Genomic DNA, 13,283 nt, shown 5'->3' on the forward strand with positions numbered 1-13,283 from the left:
AACTTTCATCATTGTTCAGTAATTAAATACGACGTTTGCTTAGCAACACTTAAAAGTTTTTTAAAAAATAAGGGTACATAATTATTATTTAGTTTATAGCTCATGATACAGTTATCTTTTCTTAACTTATCTTGTAATTTTGCTTTAAAAAGATGTCTAAATTTTTAGATAAGATTTAATGCATATTTTTTATTTTACTCTAATGAGAAAAAAAGGTATTTTTATTGTTCAATTTTTCATTTGGCAATACAATTTCTTAGAACATACCTTATAAAAAACATGATGGGTTGATAACAATTTTAAGACAAGTATTGATCAAATTACAAGTATTTTTTAATACATAGAATGAGTACATACTCCAGGAGGGGTATACATTATAAGTAAACAGACACTTGTACAGGCTGTACCTACTCCTGCTACTTATTTACTTAAGTATTAAAATGCTCGTAATTCAATAAATACTAGTTTTAAATATGTTATAACAAAAAAATTGCTATTTTAAAAAATTGTAAAAAAAAAGTTACAGTGAAATGATAATTGGATCAATAGTTATTAAATTTTTAAATTAAAACTAACTTTTAATTATATGATTTTAAGATATGTGTTTAAATAAATATAAAATTTGTCTAACTTAATTTTGAGACTTTGTCTGTAATATTTATTTAAACATAGTTTAAATGAATAACAAAAACAATAACTAAATAAAATAAATAATATTTCTCTATAATAAAAAAAAAAGCAACTCAACAAGTATTGATTCTTATTTATACATTTATAAGATACTAGTTATATGAAGCAATAGATAACACGAATAATAAAATTTAATCAAAAATATTTTTCGTATTTACTAATAAATAATAAAAAAGTAAGAATTGAATATTGGAACTGTATCACAATACATATATAATCAATATGTTAAAATAACTATAAAAAAGAGATTACTGTGACAAGATCTATTGTTTATACATTTTGATAAATAAAAGTTTTTTACACTAACTTTTATAAAATTAGCTCATTTCTAGTAAGGTTTAACACATTTTCAATACAATGGTCATCATTTTGAAATGATAACTAACACTTAACTATAAATCCCTGTATTCTTATTTAAAATAAATAAAAGAATTAATTTTATGAATATATGTTAAAACACTATATATTTATAATAAAATTGCGATCAATTTATATAAAAAGAAATCTTATCCTTGAAACTCTTATAAATAAAATAACAATTAATATGAAACATGGAAATTGAATAATCTATTTTTTTTTTTTAATGTATAAATATATAGTGCTTTTTAACAAGCTAAAATAGATGTTTGTTCACATGTAAAAATAATTTGTTTAATATTTTGCATTTGTTATGAAACAAGTATACATAAACAGATTACACTGATAGTAAATAAAGCATATTAAAAAAAAATTAATTTGTATTTAATAGAAATAGATAAGTAAATACTATTGATGTCTTATGAAATTGAATAGTCAGAATAAAGATAGTATAAATTATGAGATTACAAAATAATAATAAAACCATGATGCTAACAAAGATAAAAAAAAAAAAAACAATAATATGAAAGATAATTAACAATCTGTACTAGAAATATTTGATGATACATTGGAATGTAGGACTGAACTTTTCGCATCAGGCTCACTGTCACAAATGTATTTTCCTAAAATAAAAATATAATTATTTTTATGAGACTTTGATTTATAAAATAATCTTTAAAAGCATATTCATATCAGTGTTTAATGATAATATATATTAGATGAAAGATATTTGTATATTTGGTTATAAAAAATTCTATAAAGCAGATAGATGTGTGATATATTCACAATACTTAAACTTAAATTATGATTGTTATTTTATTAAGTACGAGGTGTGTTCAAAAAGTAAGGTGACTTGATATTTTTATGAAAAACTATTTATTTATTCATCAATGTTTATGTTGTCCCCTTCAAAGTAATCCCCTTCAGATGTAATACACTTGTGCCAACGCTTTTTCCAATCTTTNTCCAATCTTCGAAACACTTCTGATAAGCACTTTTTGGTATAGCCTTGAGCTCTTTCAGCGATGCAGTTTTTATCTCCCCAATCGTTGCAAATCTTCGTCCTTTCATAGGGTTTTTCAGTTTTGGGAACAGAAAAAAGTCGCATGGGGCTAAATCCGGTGAATATGGTGGCTGAGGCATGATTGTGGTGTTGTTTTTGGCTAAAAAATCTCTTACAAGCAACGATGAGTGAGCAGGTGCATTATCATGATGCAAAAGCCATGAATTGTTTTTCCATAATTCCGGACATTTTCTTCGTATTGCTTCTCGCAAATGACGCATAACTTCAAGATAATACTCCTTATTGACCATACGACCTTGTGGTAAGAACTCCTGATGCACTACGCCACGACAATTGAAGAAAACGGTGAGCAAAACCTTGACATTTGATCGAACTTGTCGTGCTTTCTTCGGTCTTGGCTCTCCTGGGCTCTTCCATTGGGACGATTGAACTTTGGTTTCGATGTCATAACCATATACCCATGATTCGTCACCAGTTATGACCTTTTTGAGCAAATCAGGATCATCATTGACGTCATTCAACAGCTCCAGAGCGATGCTCATGCAAAGATTCTTCTGGTCAAAATTAAGCAGTTTCGGAACAATCTTTGCTGACACACGTCTCATGCCCAAAATATCCGAAAAAACTTCATGGCACGAGCCAACCGATATGTCAACATCCTCAGCAACTTCTCTTATAGTGATTCGCCGATTTTCCAAAACAATTTTCTTCACTGTTTCAACGTTTTCATCTGTTGTTGACGTGCTGGGACGTCCAGAGCGAGGTTCGTCATTGGCATCTTCTCGGCCACTTGGAAAAGCTTGTACCACTTATAAACGTTTTTTTTACTCAGAGCGGCTCACCGTAGCCACTGTCAACATTTCAAGTGTTTTAGAACACTTAATTCCATTTTTGACACAAAATTTAATGCAAATTCTTTGATCCATTTTTTTTGATAGCAGAAAATCGCCGAGCACACCAAAATACGTCTAATCTTTGTATCTGTCAAAAAAAAACTAAATATGCTATATACTTGAAACTGTGTATAGATGTTCGGTACGAGTGTACCAACATGACATAAAAAAAAATCTAAGATCAAACGGACGTAGCCCGCGAAATTTGAAAAGTCACCTTACTTTTTGAACACACCTCGTATAAGGTGATTAACTATGTTTTACGAAATATCTTTGAAATTATNATAACTCTAAGTCTATTTTAATTTAATATTTTTAAAAATTTTAATTATATTTAATTAATATTATAAGATTTGTCAATTTTCTACTTACCAGCAACAAATCTTTTTTTGATCAATGAAACTCTGTAACCACTACTTGCTAATTCAAATTCTACTCCAGATAATGTAGTACCTTCACAATTGAACTGAGTTATTATTGTAGATACTGGACACAGAGTATCAACTTCAAACCTTGCTTTCAATGAACCTGAACCTTGATTTCCTGAATGTTGTGAAAGCTCAGCAAACTTCCATACAGCTGTTTTTGTATCTGGTTGCCTAGAAACATGATATTCTAAAATATAAGTGTACTTAATCAATAAATCATTACAAATACTCACCATTGAGCAGGAGGTTTGGACTGCATATTTTGTATCGTGGTATTCAAGTTAGTAGATATTGAGACATTAAGTAATGAAGAAGGTACATTCATTGAGTGGCTATTGAACTTGTAATCAATTTTCAGATCTGTATGTGTACCACAACATTTATAGAACGATACTAACTGAAGAGGACATGAAGTTGCTGCTGAATTCTTACATTTTATCTGAAAAGAAATTATTTAAAATATATTTTGACTAACAATGTCTTTACCCAAAAAATTTACTTACTTGATATTTTAGTATATCAACATTGAAATAAGAAGCAACAGGGTTTTTTTCATATTGTTTACGCAATAATAATGTCAATGCAGGCATATTAAATTCATAAACAATTGAATCATTTATTGCAATTGTATTGTCACTGTAGCACCAAAAGAAACATAAATGTTTTAGTAAAATTTATTAATATATACTGAATGATTATTTTATTAAAAATATTTTTACATGTTAACTAATTGTTTGTTTGGAAGAAGATTTTCTACACGCATGGTGTTTTTTAATCGGAATGTCAATTTTGCTGGATTTGGATTATTTGCTAGAACATTAACTATACCAGCTGGAAATGATACCATCATATCACCAAACATTTTTACTTGACACCTAAAAAATACATTTTTGTAATATACTTATAAATACTATTTAATGTTATATTTTATTTTTTTAATTTGCCTTGATTCATTTGATCCTTTGAAATAGGCATGAATGATCTCATGAAATGCAATGGCCAATGGAAATGTATCAGACAGGCCAATTGTTAATGGCGATGGTACTCTAGATTGTCCAACAACACCAGATGATCTAAACTCAAGGCTCGACACACTATCAGCTCTACCTATGCTTATTGGACTCAATTGACTTCGTGGTCCTGTATTCTACATTATAAAAATACATTAATAATAAATTATTAACACACAATGCATATAAATCAAAATCTAATTAATATTATTAAGATAAATCTAAGTACCTCCCGTCTAGATGGAGGGCGAGGAATAGATATAGATCCTACCGATGTTGTAGAAGAAGGTGATTGTTTAGTTTGTGTTGGATGTTGAGTATCACCGACTTCAAAAAATAAATCACCTAAATCTAAAAAGTAATTAATAAAATTTAATTAAAATATAATGTCATTTTTGAAAAATAAATTATTGAGACTCAAGCATAAACAAAAAAAGGCTAAAATTATTTTACCTGCTGCATATTTTGATGCCACAGGAGTATTAATATTGGACGGAGAAATTGATTTGTTTGGTAATGAAAGTGTTGGACTATTTAATGAACTGTATGGCTGTTGGGTTGAGTTGGGCGAACTAGCACTTGACTGGAACAAGTTGAGACCAATAAGGTCATTACTAATTTTTCTGAAATTTAATTTTCATTTTCATTTTAATAGGAGAAATATAAAAAAATTTCTTGAATAATTACACAGAATTTAATTGTTGAGAAACTGATTTTGATCGTTTCATAATTCCATCATCATTAGCAGATCCCCGACGATTCTAAGAAAAAATTGTTACATTACATTACTCAAAGTATATTATTCTAAAAGAACCTATAAAATTATAAATATTAATTACCCTTAATGTGTGTGCTCCTAGAGGCATAAGTGATAAATTTTCAACAGTAGCTCTTAATTCATCAACACTAGCACTAATTGGTCCTGAACCATTACTCAGAGGTTTAATTTCCACATGTAGCCTTTTATCTCTTTCTTCATCTAAAAACAATTTTTATTGGTCATTAAAGGTAAAAAAAACATAATCCTTAAAATTGTATATCAATTAGTTAACCAGAATCAGAAGTAGAATAAAAGCTTCCTTTATCAACATTCCATTGACTGGATGGTTGAATACGATATCCTTCATCGTCAATTTCCGGAGTAGAAATTTTTGATTGATCTTGTTCCTCTTTTTCTTCACTACAAAAACATATTATTTCTATTTAATAATCATAAATATAAATAAGCATATACTTTTTTGGTATAAGTTTCCTTACTCAGATTTTTCTTCTTTAGCGTTTGCTATAATTTCATTACTGTCTTTTTTTTTTTTGGTTTTTTTTTCCTTGCGTTTGTCACGTCTACTCCTCAAAAACCCTGAATATATTATTTGTATTTTATTAAAATTATAATTTAATCATACAACAAGTACACTATACAAAGAGAAATAATTATATACAATAATTAAATATTGTAATATTACTTTATATTTTAATAAATATAATATAATCTATAATAATAAAGTAAAATATATATCAAATCAACCACATTCTAATTGTACTTAGCACTATTTAAATTAATAATAATAACAACATAAATATTGAGTAGTAATTGAACAACATGCAACTAAAAACAAAAGGTATAATAATGAATAATTTTGTAAATTAACAATAACAATTATATATAATAACAAATAGTTTAAGCAATTGAAGGATTAAAAGGAAACGAGAGAAATATTTGAGTAAATAAAGGAATGTTTTTGAATTTTTATGAAAAATAAAAAGCTACTATAAAATTTATTTCTGAAATGTACTTTCCAATCATGTTAGTATGCTATAATTTTTATTTTCCCCAAATAAAATATTATGTCTTTGAGATTTTTATCATACAAGGTTTATTCAAAATTATTTTTTTTATTTTAACATAAAATTAGCTAAATAGATTTTAGGGAGAAAACATATTTTTACATTTAAAATTAAAAATATATAATCTTTTAAAATTAAAAAATAATAGCTTCAGATTTACTTTCAAGCTAGAATATGTAAAACAAATATTTTTTTTAATTTTAAATTATACTAGCTTCAAACAATCAATCATTCTGATTACTCATATATTTTTATTGTTTATTTCTTCTACAACATATCAATTTTATTATTTTTTAAATATTTCCCATTATTGCAAGATCAAAGGTGTCTGTTTAAAATTTTCAATTATAAAAACTAAGTTATGATAATACTGATGTATTTTGTCTGACTGCCATAAATACTTTTAGATTAATCATGAACTGAGTAGCCAAATTTTGATGCAAGATAAACAAGTTATCAATAATGGTTAATCTATCATAACTATAACATCCACAATTAGAAGGCAAATATACTAAAATGCCATATTTTTTTTTTAATTGAGTTGTTAAATATTATTACAAATGACAAAATTATACATTAATTGATTTTACTAAGAAAAGTTTTACTGTAGAATAAACAACAATAATGTAATAAAAACTTTTGTTTAAGCTTTCCTGAATAGTTTGATTAATCACACTTATGGTAATTGCTTTTTAATTGTCAATATTATAAACTTATAAAAAACAAAAAAACATGAATCTTTAGCCTTTAAAAGGTTATCATTATGCTATAAATTAAGGTTAGTTAGTTTAATACACGCTTGTTATAAGCCCATTTTTTTTAGATATTCTAAAATATTATAATGTATAATAAAAAAAAAAATTAAATTCTCTGTATATTTGTTTGAAAATATTTTAATTTCAAACCAAATAATAATTAATATAATACAATTGTTTGCTTATTACAAACAAGTATAAATTAGTAGAAAACTTGACTTTAATTTTTGTGAAAAGCATAAATTTTATATTTTATAACAAATGTGTATTTAGTCATAAAATAGTTAACACAGTTAATATTTTAATAAACAAATTAATACTAATTATACTAATATCTATAAACATAAGGGAAAACCTAAGTATTTAGTACTTATAGAAAAACAAATTATAAGAATTATTAATTTAAACATGCAGAAATTAAAATGCATTAAGGGCCAAAATTAAAAACAAAAATTACATTTTGATCCACGAACAGAACTTTGAGGGAGTGAGTAGGTTGAATGATCAGCATTAAGGCTAATAGTTCTGTTTGATTTTGATAAAGCACCTGTAACATAGCTTTTACTTACAATAAAACATAAAAGCATAAAAATTAATTGAAAAAATGCATGCATTTTTATAAGATTTTTATTTTGTAATTATAATAAAAAAAGGATGAATGATTTTGTTACGCATACAATTATTTTTGACCAAAATAAACTAAAAATTTGTAAAATTTAAGATAAATTGAAAAGCATAATGAAAATATAAATTTTGTTATAATACTGATTTTTACATGTAATTAGAAATGTACCATTAATTAAAAATATAATGTAAATTAATTGATTAATACTATGAGTCATTATTACAAAATTTTGTAAAAATCCAAATACATTTAGGTACCCAGAATAAAATAAATTTATTGAAAAACAATATCTACATTTCATTTGATAGTTTGATATTTAATAATTTATTTGTTAAATATATAACATTTTTGAAAATTTTAATAAAATTGGAAAGTTATTTTAGTTGGTATAAGAGTTAATGAAATAATATTATCTTTGACTTAAAACTTTTAAAAATTATATTTATTATTTTATATAATTTTCATTAGTTTTTCAATAAATTAATTTAAGAATATAATAATTAAAAAAAATATTTTATTTCAATTTATACAAAAAATTTTTACACTATTCATTTCGCTAGATTTAAAATATGTTATAATAAACAAAAATAATTTAATGGAATAGTATTATTTAAGTCTTAATTATTATATATATATATATATATATATATCAAAAAAAAATGTTTAGAAAAAACCCTATCAAGGAGGAAAGACTAAAAAATATCTAAATTTTGATACAAGGAAAAGAAGTTAAGAAATATTTTTTAATGTAAAAACTTCAGTATAAAATTATAAATAAGCCCCACTAAAGGGCATTGTAATTTTTAAAATTAATTGCTTAAAATAAAGTAGTAAGTATTTTTTAAAATTATTGTTAAATAATTAAATTAAATTACTTTATAAGTAGTTTTGTTACAGTGTAACTTGTAATTCAAGTTACTACCCAACGCTGTGTATGTATGTAGGTTAAGAGAATTCAAATTTACCATAATCACAATTTATCAAAAATGGTAACTTTTGTGATTACTTATTGACATATTCAATTATTATTTATTAAAAACTTAATGAAAAACAGTTTTTTGTACTTATTTAAATTATGGAGTATAACTTAATTAGTAATTATAACAAAAATTGCAACAATTTTACCAAGTCCAGGATATAAAAAATAAAAGTAGGAGTTTAAAAGATAATTTTTTTTTATGTTAAGTATGAAAATACTAAACTTATAAAAGTCAATAATTATTAAAACTAGAGATGTGCTAGATACCATTTATTTTTGAAGACTCTACTTTTACTCGGTAATATGTATTTCTTTTTTTGGAAAAAATTTACCTTGTCGTATGAAAATATTTTTAATCATAGTTCATAGTCATAGCCCAAATAATAATAATAGCATTGAAATTATTATCATATCTACAATTGTTTAAGTTTTAAATATTGTGAATTAATTCAATTATGAATCAAGAAAGAAAAAAAATTTCAAGACATATTTTATGCCTTTATATGAAATAATAAAAATATATTTTTTTTAATTTAATCAATTTTAATAAGATTCAATAAGTATATTTTGATTACAAGTGATTTTTACAGTGGCATTTTTTCTTTATTAAATACCCTACCCAAAAATTAACTTATTCAAAACATTCCAGAACTCATTTTCAGGTCAAACAAATCATTAGATTTTATGTGGGTACTATCACACATGGGCATACTAGGTAACAAAAGATCTGATATAGTTGCACATACAGCCATCTCATCCACATCATCTAAACAAGTATCTCTAACCACCACCTCGGAATCAACAAAAGAAATAAAAAATAAAATAATGAATTCTTGACAAACTTACTGAGACAATGTACCACTATCAAACAAAGAATGTATACAAAACAAAAATCAACATTGAACTTAGAAGAAAAGAATAAACTCATATATATGTAATTAATAAGGATTCTAGACCGTCCTGTGATACATGCCAGACCCAACCTATTAGTCAAACATATTATAATGTACTGACCAAAATACACCAATGAACACACAAAATTTTGAATTTTCCAAAACTTAGAAACAACACAGAACAAGGATTATTCAAGAATACTATGATCTTTTTAAAATAAAATAAATATGGTAATATTGTGTAATGTTTAGCAAATTGCACATTGTAAAGTAGGCTAATAATCATCGTTATTAAAGCCTTTTTTTGTTAAATATATATTAATAATGTAGAATTAGCCTGCATATATTGATTGAAACAGTTTTTGAGGGGGCTACATGTCATTTTTCCTTTTTTAAAAAAATATAAATTTTTTTAAATACATTTGATTTTTCTAATTATTAAGGGAGCAAAATCTGAATACAGAGGGTTTCAGCCTTCCATATATCTATACCTATATTGTGGTTTTAACTTTAAAGATAAGGGAATGTTAGACATTTAATATTTTGACCAAAAAATTTGCCTACCCAGCTTTAACTCAGTATTTGGTTTGTACATGTATTTACTACTCGTAACATCACTAGTTGAAACAATTAGTAATGTATAGATATATATAAGAGTTAAAGTATCAAGCATTAATGGTTATTCAGCAGTTTCATTTGAAATATATTTTAATGTGTAATATTTGTATAGAAACCAGAATAATGATAGGAAGCAGCCTGCCATGGTAATATTATATTACATTATTTGAAAACTAATTTGCCAAGCCATTATTTTAATCAATTTACATATCATCAACTTGATGGAAAAGCTAATTATTTATTATTATTTTTAATTATTATTACTGTTAATAGATTTATCAATTATATTATTGATTTTTTATAAGAAAGTTGTTTAAATTAAAAGTATTGTCTTTTACATCATTTTAAAAATATTAAAATCATTTATTAATTAAAAGATCTCAATATTTTTAAGATTAATGCACAATTAAATTTAATAAATTTTATCAATTGGTGGTTATTACAATTAAGTAAAAAAATCCTTTAATTACAAATTAACATTGAAAGTTCTTTTATCAATTTCTTAAGTTTTTTATAGAAAAAAAAAATTATTGAAATTAAAATTAATCACAGTGAAAATTATTGTGTATAGCATCATCGATTTAATATAACATGTTATTTTGTTAATTTTAAATAAACCTGATGTTTAAAATTAGTAAGAAAAATTTACATAAGTGTATGTCATAATACTTGAAGAAAAAATAAAAATAAAATATTATTCTTAGCATACTAACATATATAATATCTTAAATTAAAAAAAATGGTCATTATCAATTCATTAAGTTAATAAAATGTATGTAAAATATGTTAAATCACAAAAAATGATCCAATTGAGATAATTAAATTATCAACAATTTAAATGATACAAAGAGTAGAAAATGTATGAAATGTATTTTGTGAGCTTAAATGTTTTCATTTTAGATTTCTAAACATTAAAACTGTGTTTTTTTTTTGCAAAGCATCTAAACATAAAAATTTTAACATTACCGATTGCTGGTACAGTGCAGAAAAATTACTACTAGCGGTTCTCGTGGGCCAATTTGTGAGGTTGATTAAACTATTTAGTAAAAGAACATACCATGGGAATTGGAGATGAAGATATTGAGTAAGGATGTTGCTCTGGAGGACTGGTAATTGATTGCATCATTCCTGTCTCTTAGACTGCAATTACCTTCACGTTTAGTAGATTTTTCAGATGATATACTAGTTGTACACAAATTTGGAGGATTACTAATTAAAATAGGTGAATTGGTTCCTTGAATTGATTTTGAATCACTGAACGAATCTGGAATCTGACATGCACTATTGGAAGAGCTAAGACAAACATCTTCAAATTCAATGGTTTCTAAAATTAAATTTTTTCATAATTTGTAAAACAAATAAAAAAATTTTGTGACTTAATTTAATTATAAAAAAATACATACCAGGTTTTTCTAATCCAGTATACTTAGATAATACAAATTGTTCCAATAATTTATCCACAGTCAGTTCAAGGCATTGTTTTTTAAATTCAACATGTACCTAATAATCAAATTAAAATATATTTCTATATGTTAGGATTAGTGTTAACAAATTTAATAACCTTTTATAGATAAAATTTAATTTATATTATAATGTAAATTCTATTTGTGGATAATTATTTTAATTATATGGTTATAAATAATAAAAAATGTATTGCAATTTTTTTTTTTTCAATCCGAAGATTGGTTAAATGATTATTGATGTTTCTCTCCACTTGTCTCTGTCACTTATAATCCTCTTTATCTCCCAATATGTTCCTATTCCAGTATCTTCCATCACCTGTTTTAAAAATGGGGTTCTGGGCCTTCCTATTCCAGGTTTCCCTTAGATTTTTCCCTTTATTATTGTGGTTATCCAAGGACTATTCCTTATTATGTGTCCGATCCATGCTTTCCTCCTCAGTTTTAACGTATTCCATATTGATTTTTGGGTATTCATTCTCCTGAAAACCTCATCATTTTTTATCTTTTCCGTCCATGAAATTTTTAGCGCTCTTCTCCAACACCATACATCAAAGGCTTCTATTTTGGCTTTTTCAGCCTTCATTATTGTCCAAGTCTCTGATCCATATAGAGCTTACACTCCACACAAAGCTTTTTATAAGTGCTTTCCTGTTGTCCAGACTTATTCTATTGTTAATTCTAATTATATTGTTATAAATAAAATAGAAATGTATTGCAATATACATTTTTTATGTTTTATTTGTAACATTTTAATTAATTTTCAAAAGCTTTAAAAATGTTTTTTTTATTACTATACAAGGTGTCCCACAAGGTATTGACAACTTCAATAACCTTTTTTTTTTCTTCAAATTTTTCAAAACTTATATTTGACTATTTCATAAATTTTTTTATAGAGATCATCACTACTGTTTTAGATAGAATGATTTTATAATTTTATATAGTATTAAATTTGTATTGCATTAAAATACTCAATACTTAAAAAAATGTCAAAATTTACATTCATTTTATATGAATGTTAATTTTAAGGGTAAATTTAAATGTATTACTATTTTTAATAGTATAATATTTACAGTAAAAATATAATAAAAAAAAAAAGGGTAGCACAGTGGGGTCGCGGCATAGTGGAGACATTGCATAGTTGGGTCCAGATAGATTTAATCTGACAGTGATTAAAATCACTATCATAAGAAACGCTTCGATGCAAATCTGTAGATAGTGTTTAATTTTAAAAAATTGATGGATAATTGCAAAATTAACATCAACTTCTATTAAAATAAAATACAAAACCCATAATTTGAATACAAAAATAGCATATTTTTGAATACGGCAGCCATTTGCGTATAAAAGATAGGTCGTCGGGACAAATTTTTTTTTTTCATTTTGTAGTACATAAAATAAGCTTTAATTTTATATATGTTTGAAGGACGCAGTATTTCCGGAACATTTTCAAAAATTAAGTTGAAAAAGTTCATTTTTGTAAAAAAGTTACTATTTTAAATCCCCCCAGTGAACAGAATAAGTGTTAGATTTTCAAAAAAAATTATATCAAATGAAAGGGAAATATCTAAGGTTTCAATACAAGAAAATATTATTTTTATTTGTTAATTTTTGAAAAAGTTATGACAGTTTTAAGCACAAAAAACATTCCGATAAAAGGTAATATTTATCGCAAACATTACATTTTTTTTTAATTTTCGACAGCC

The 13,283-nt window shown here is 24.9% G+C and overlaps 1 protein-coding gene across 7 annotated transcripts in view; it reads right to left on the minus strand.

Annotated features, from left to right (window-relative positions):
- Nucleotides 1–203: 203 nt before the first annotated feature.
- Nucleotides 204–13,283, minus strand: part of LOC126898359 (F-BAR domain only protein 2) — an 18,881-nt gene continuing 5,801 nt past the window's right edge. For 3 of the 7 annotated variants that reach the window (XM_050672318.1, XM_050672319.1, XM_050672317.1), the window contains 15 exons: nt 11,521–11,617; nt 11,175–11,441; nt 7,460–7,549; nt 5,660–5,759; nt 5,455–5,582; nt 5,242–5,381; nt 5,090–5,163; nt 4,856–5,025; nt 4,632–4,753; nt 4,337–4,539; nt 4,112–4,267; nt 3,896–4,028; nt 3,626–3,831; nt 3,337–3,563; nt 204–1,670 (listed from right to left, as the gene is read on the minus strand). In XM_050672318.1, coding sequence (XP_050528275.1) covers nt 1,582–1,670; nt 3,337–3,563; nt 3,626–3,831; nt 3,896–4,028; nt 4,112–4,267; nt 4,337–4,539; nt 4,632–4,753; nt 4,856–5,025; nt 5,090–5,163; nt 5,242–5,381; nt 5,455–5,582; nt 5,660–5,759; nt 7,460–7,549; nt 11,175–11,441; nt 11,521–11,617 — 2,202 coding nt within the window. In that variant the 3' untranslated portion in view covers nt 204–1,581. Of the gene's footprint in view, nt 1,671–3,336; nt 3,580–3,625; nt 3,832–3,895; nt 4,029–4,111; nt 4,268–4,336; nt 4,540–4,631; nt 4,754–4,855; nt 5,026–5,089; nt 5,164–5,241; nt 5,382–5,454; nt 5,583–5,659; nt 5,760–7,459; nt 7,550–11,174; nt 11,442–11,520; nt 11,618–13,283 lie in introns of those variants that run through there. The other 4 variants (XM_050672321.1, XM_050672322.1, XM_050672320.1 and 1 more) reach the window with 4 other exon arrangements.

Source organism: Daktulosphaira vitifoliae, unplaced genomic scaffold, assembly GCF_025091365.1.
Source record: "Daktulosphaira vitifoliae isolate Bord-2020 unplaced genomic scaffold, ASM2509136v1 Scaffold_2, whole genome shotgun sequence".
NCBI classification, from domain to species: domain Eukaryota; kingdom Metazoa; phylum Arthropoda; class Insecta; order Hemiptera; family Phylloxeridae; genus Daktulosphaira; species Daktulosphaira vitifoliae.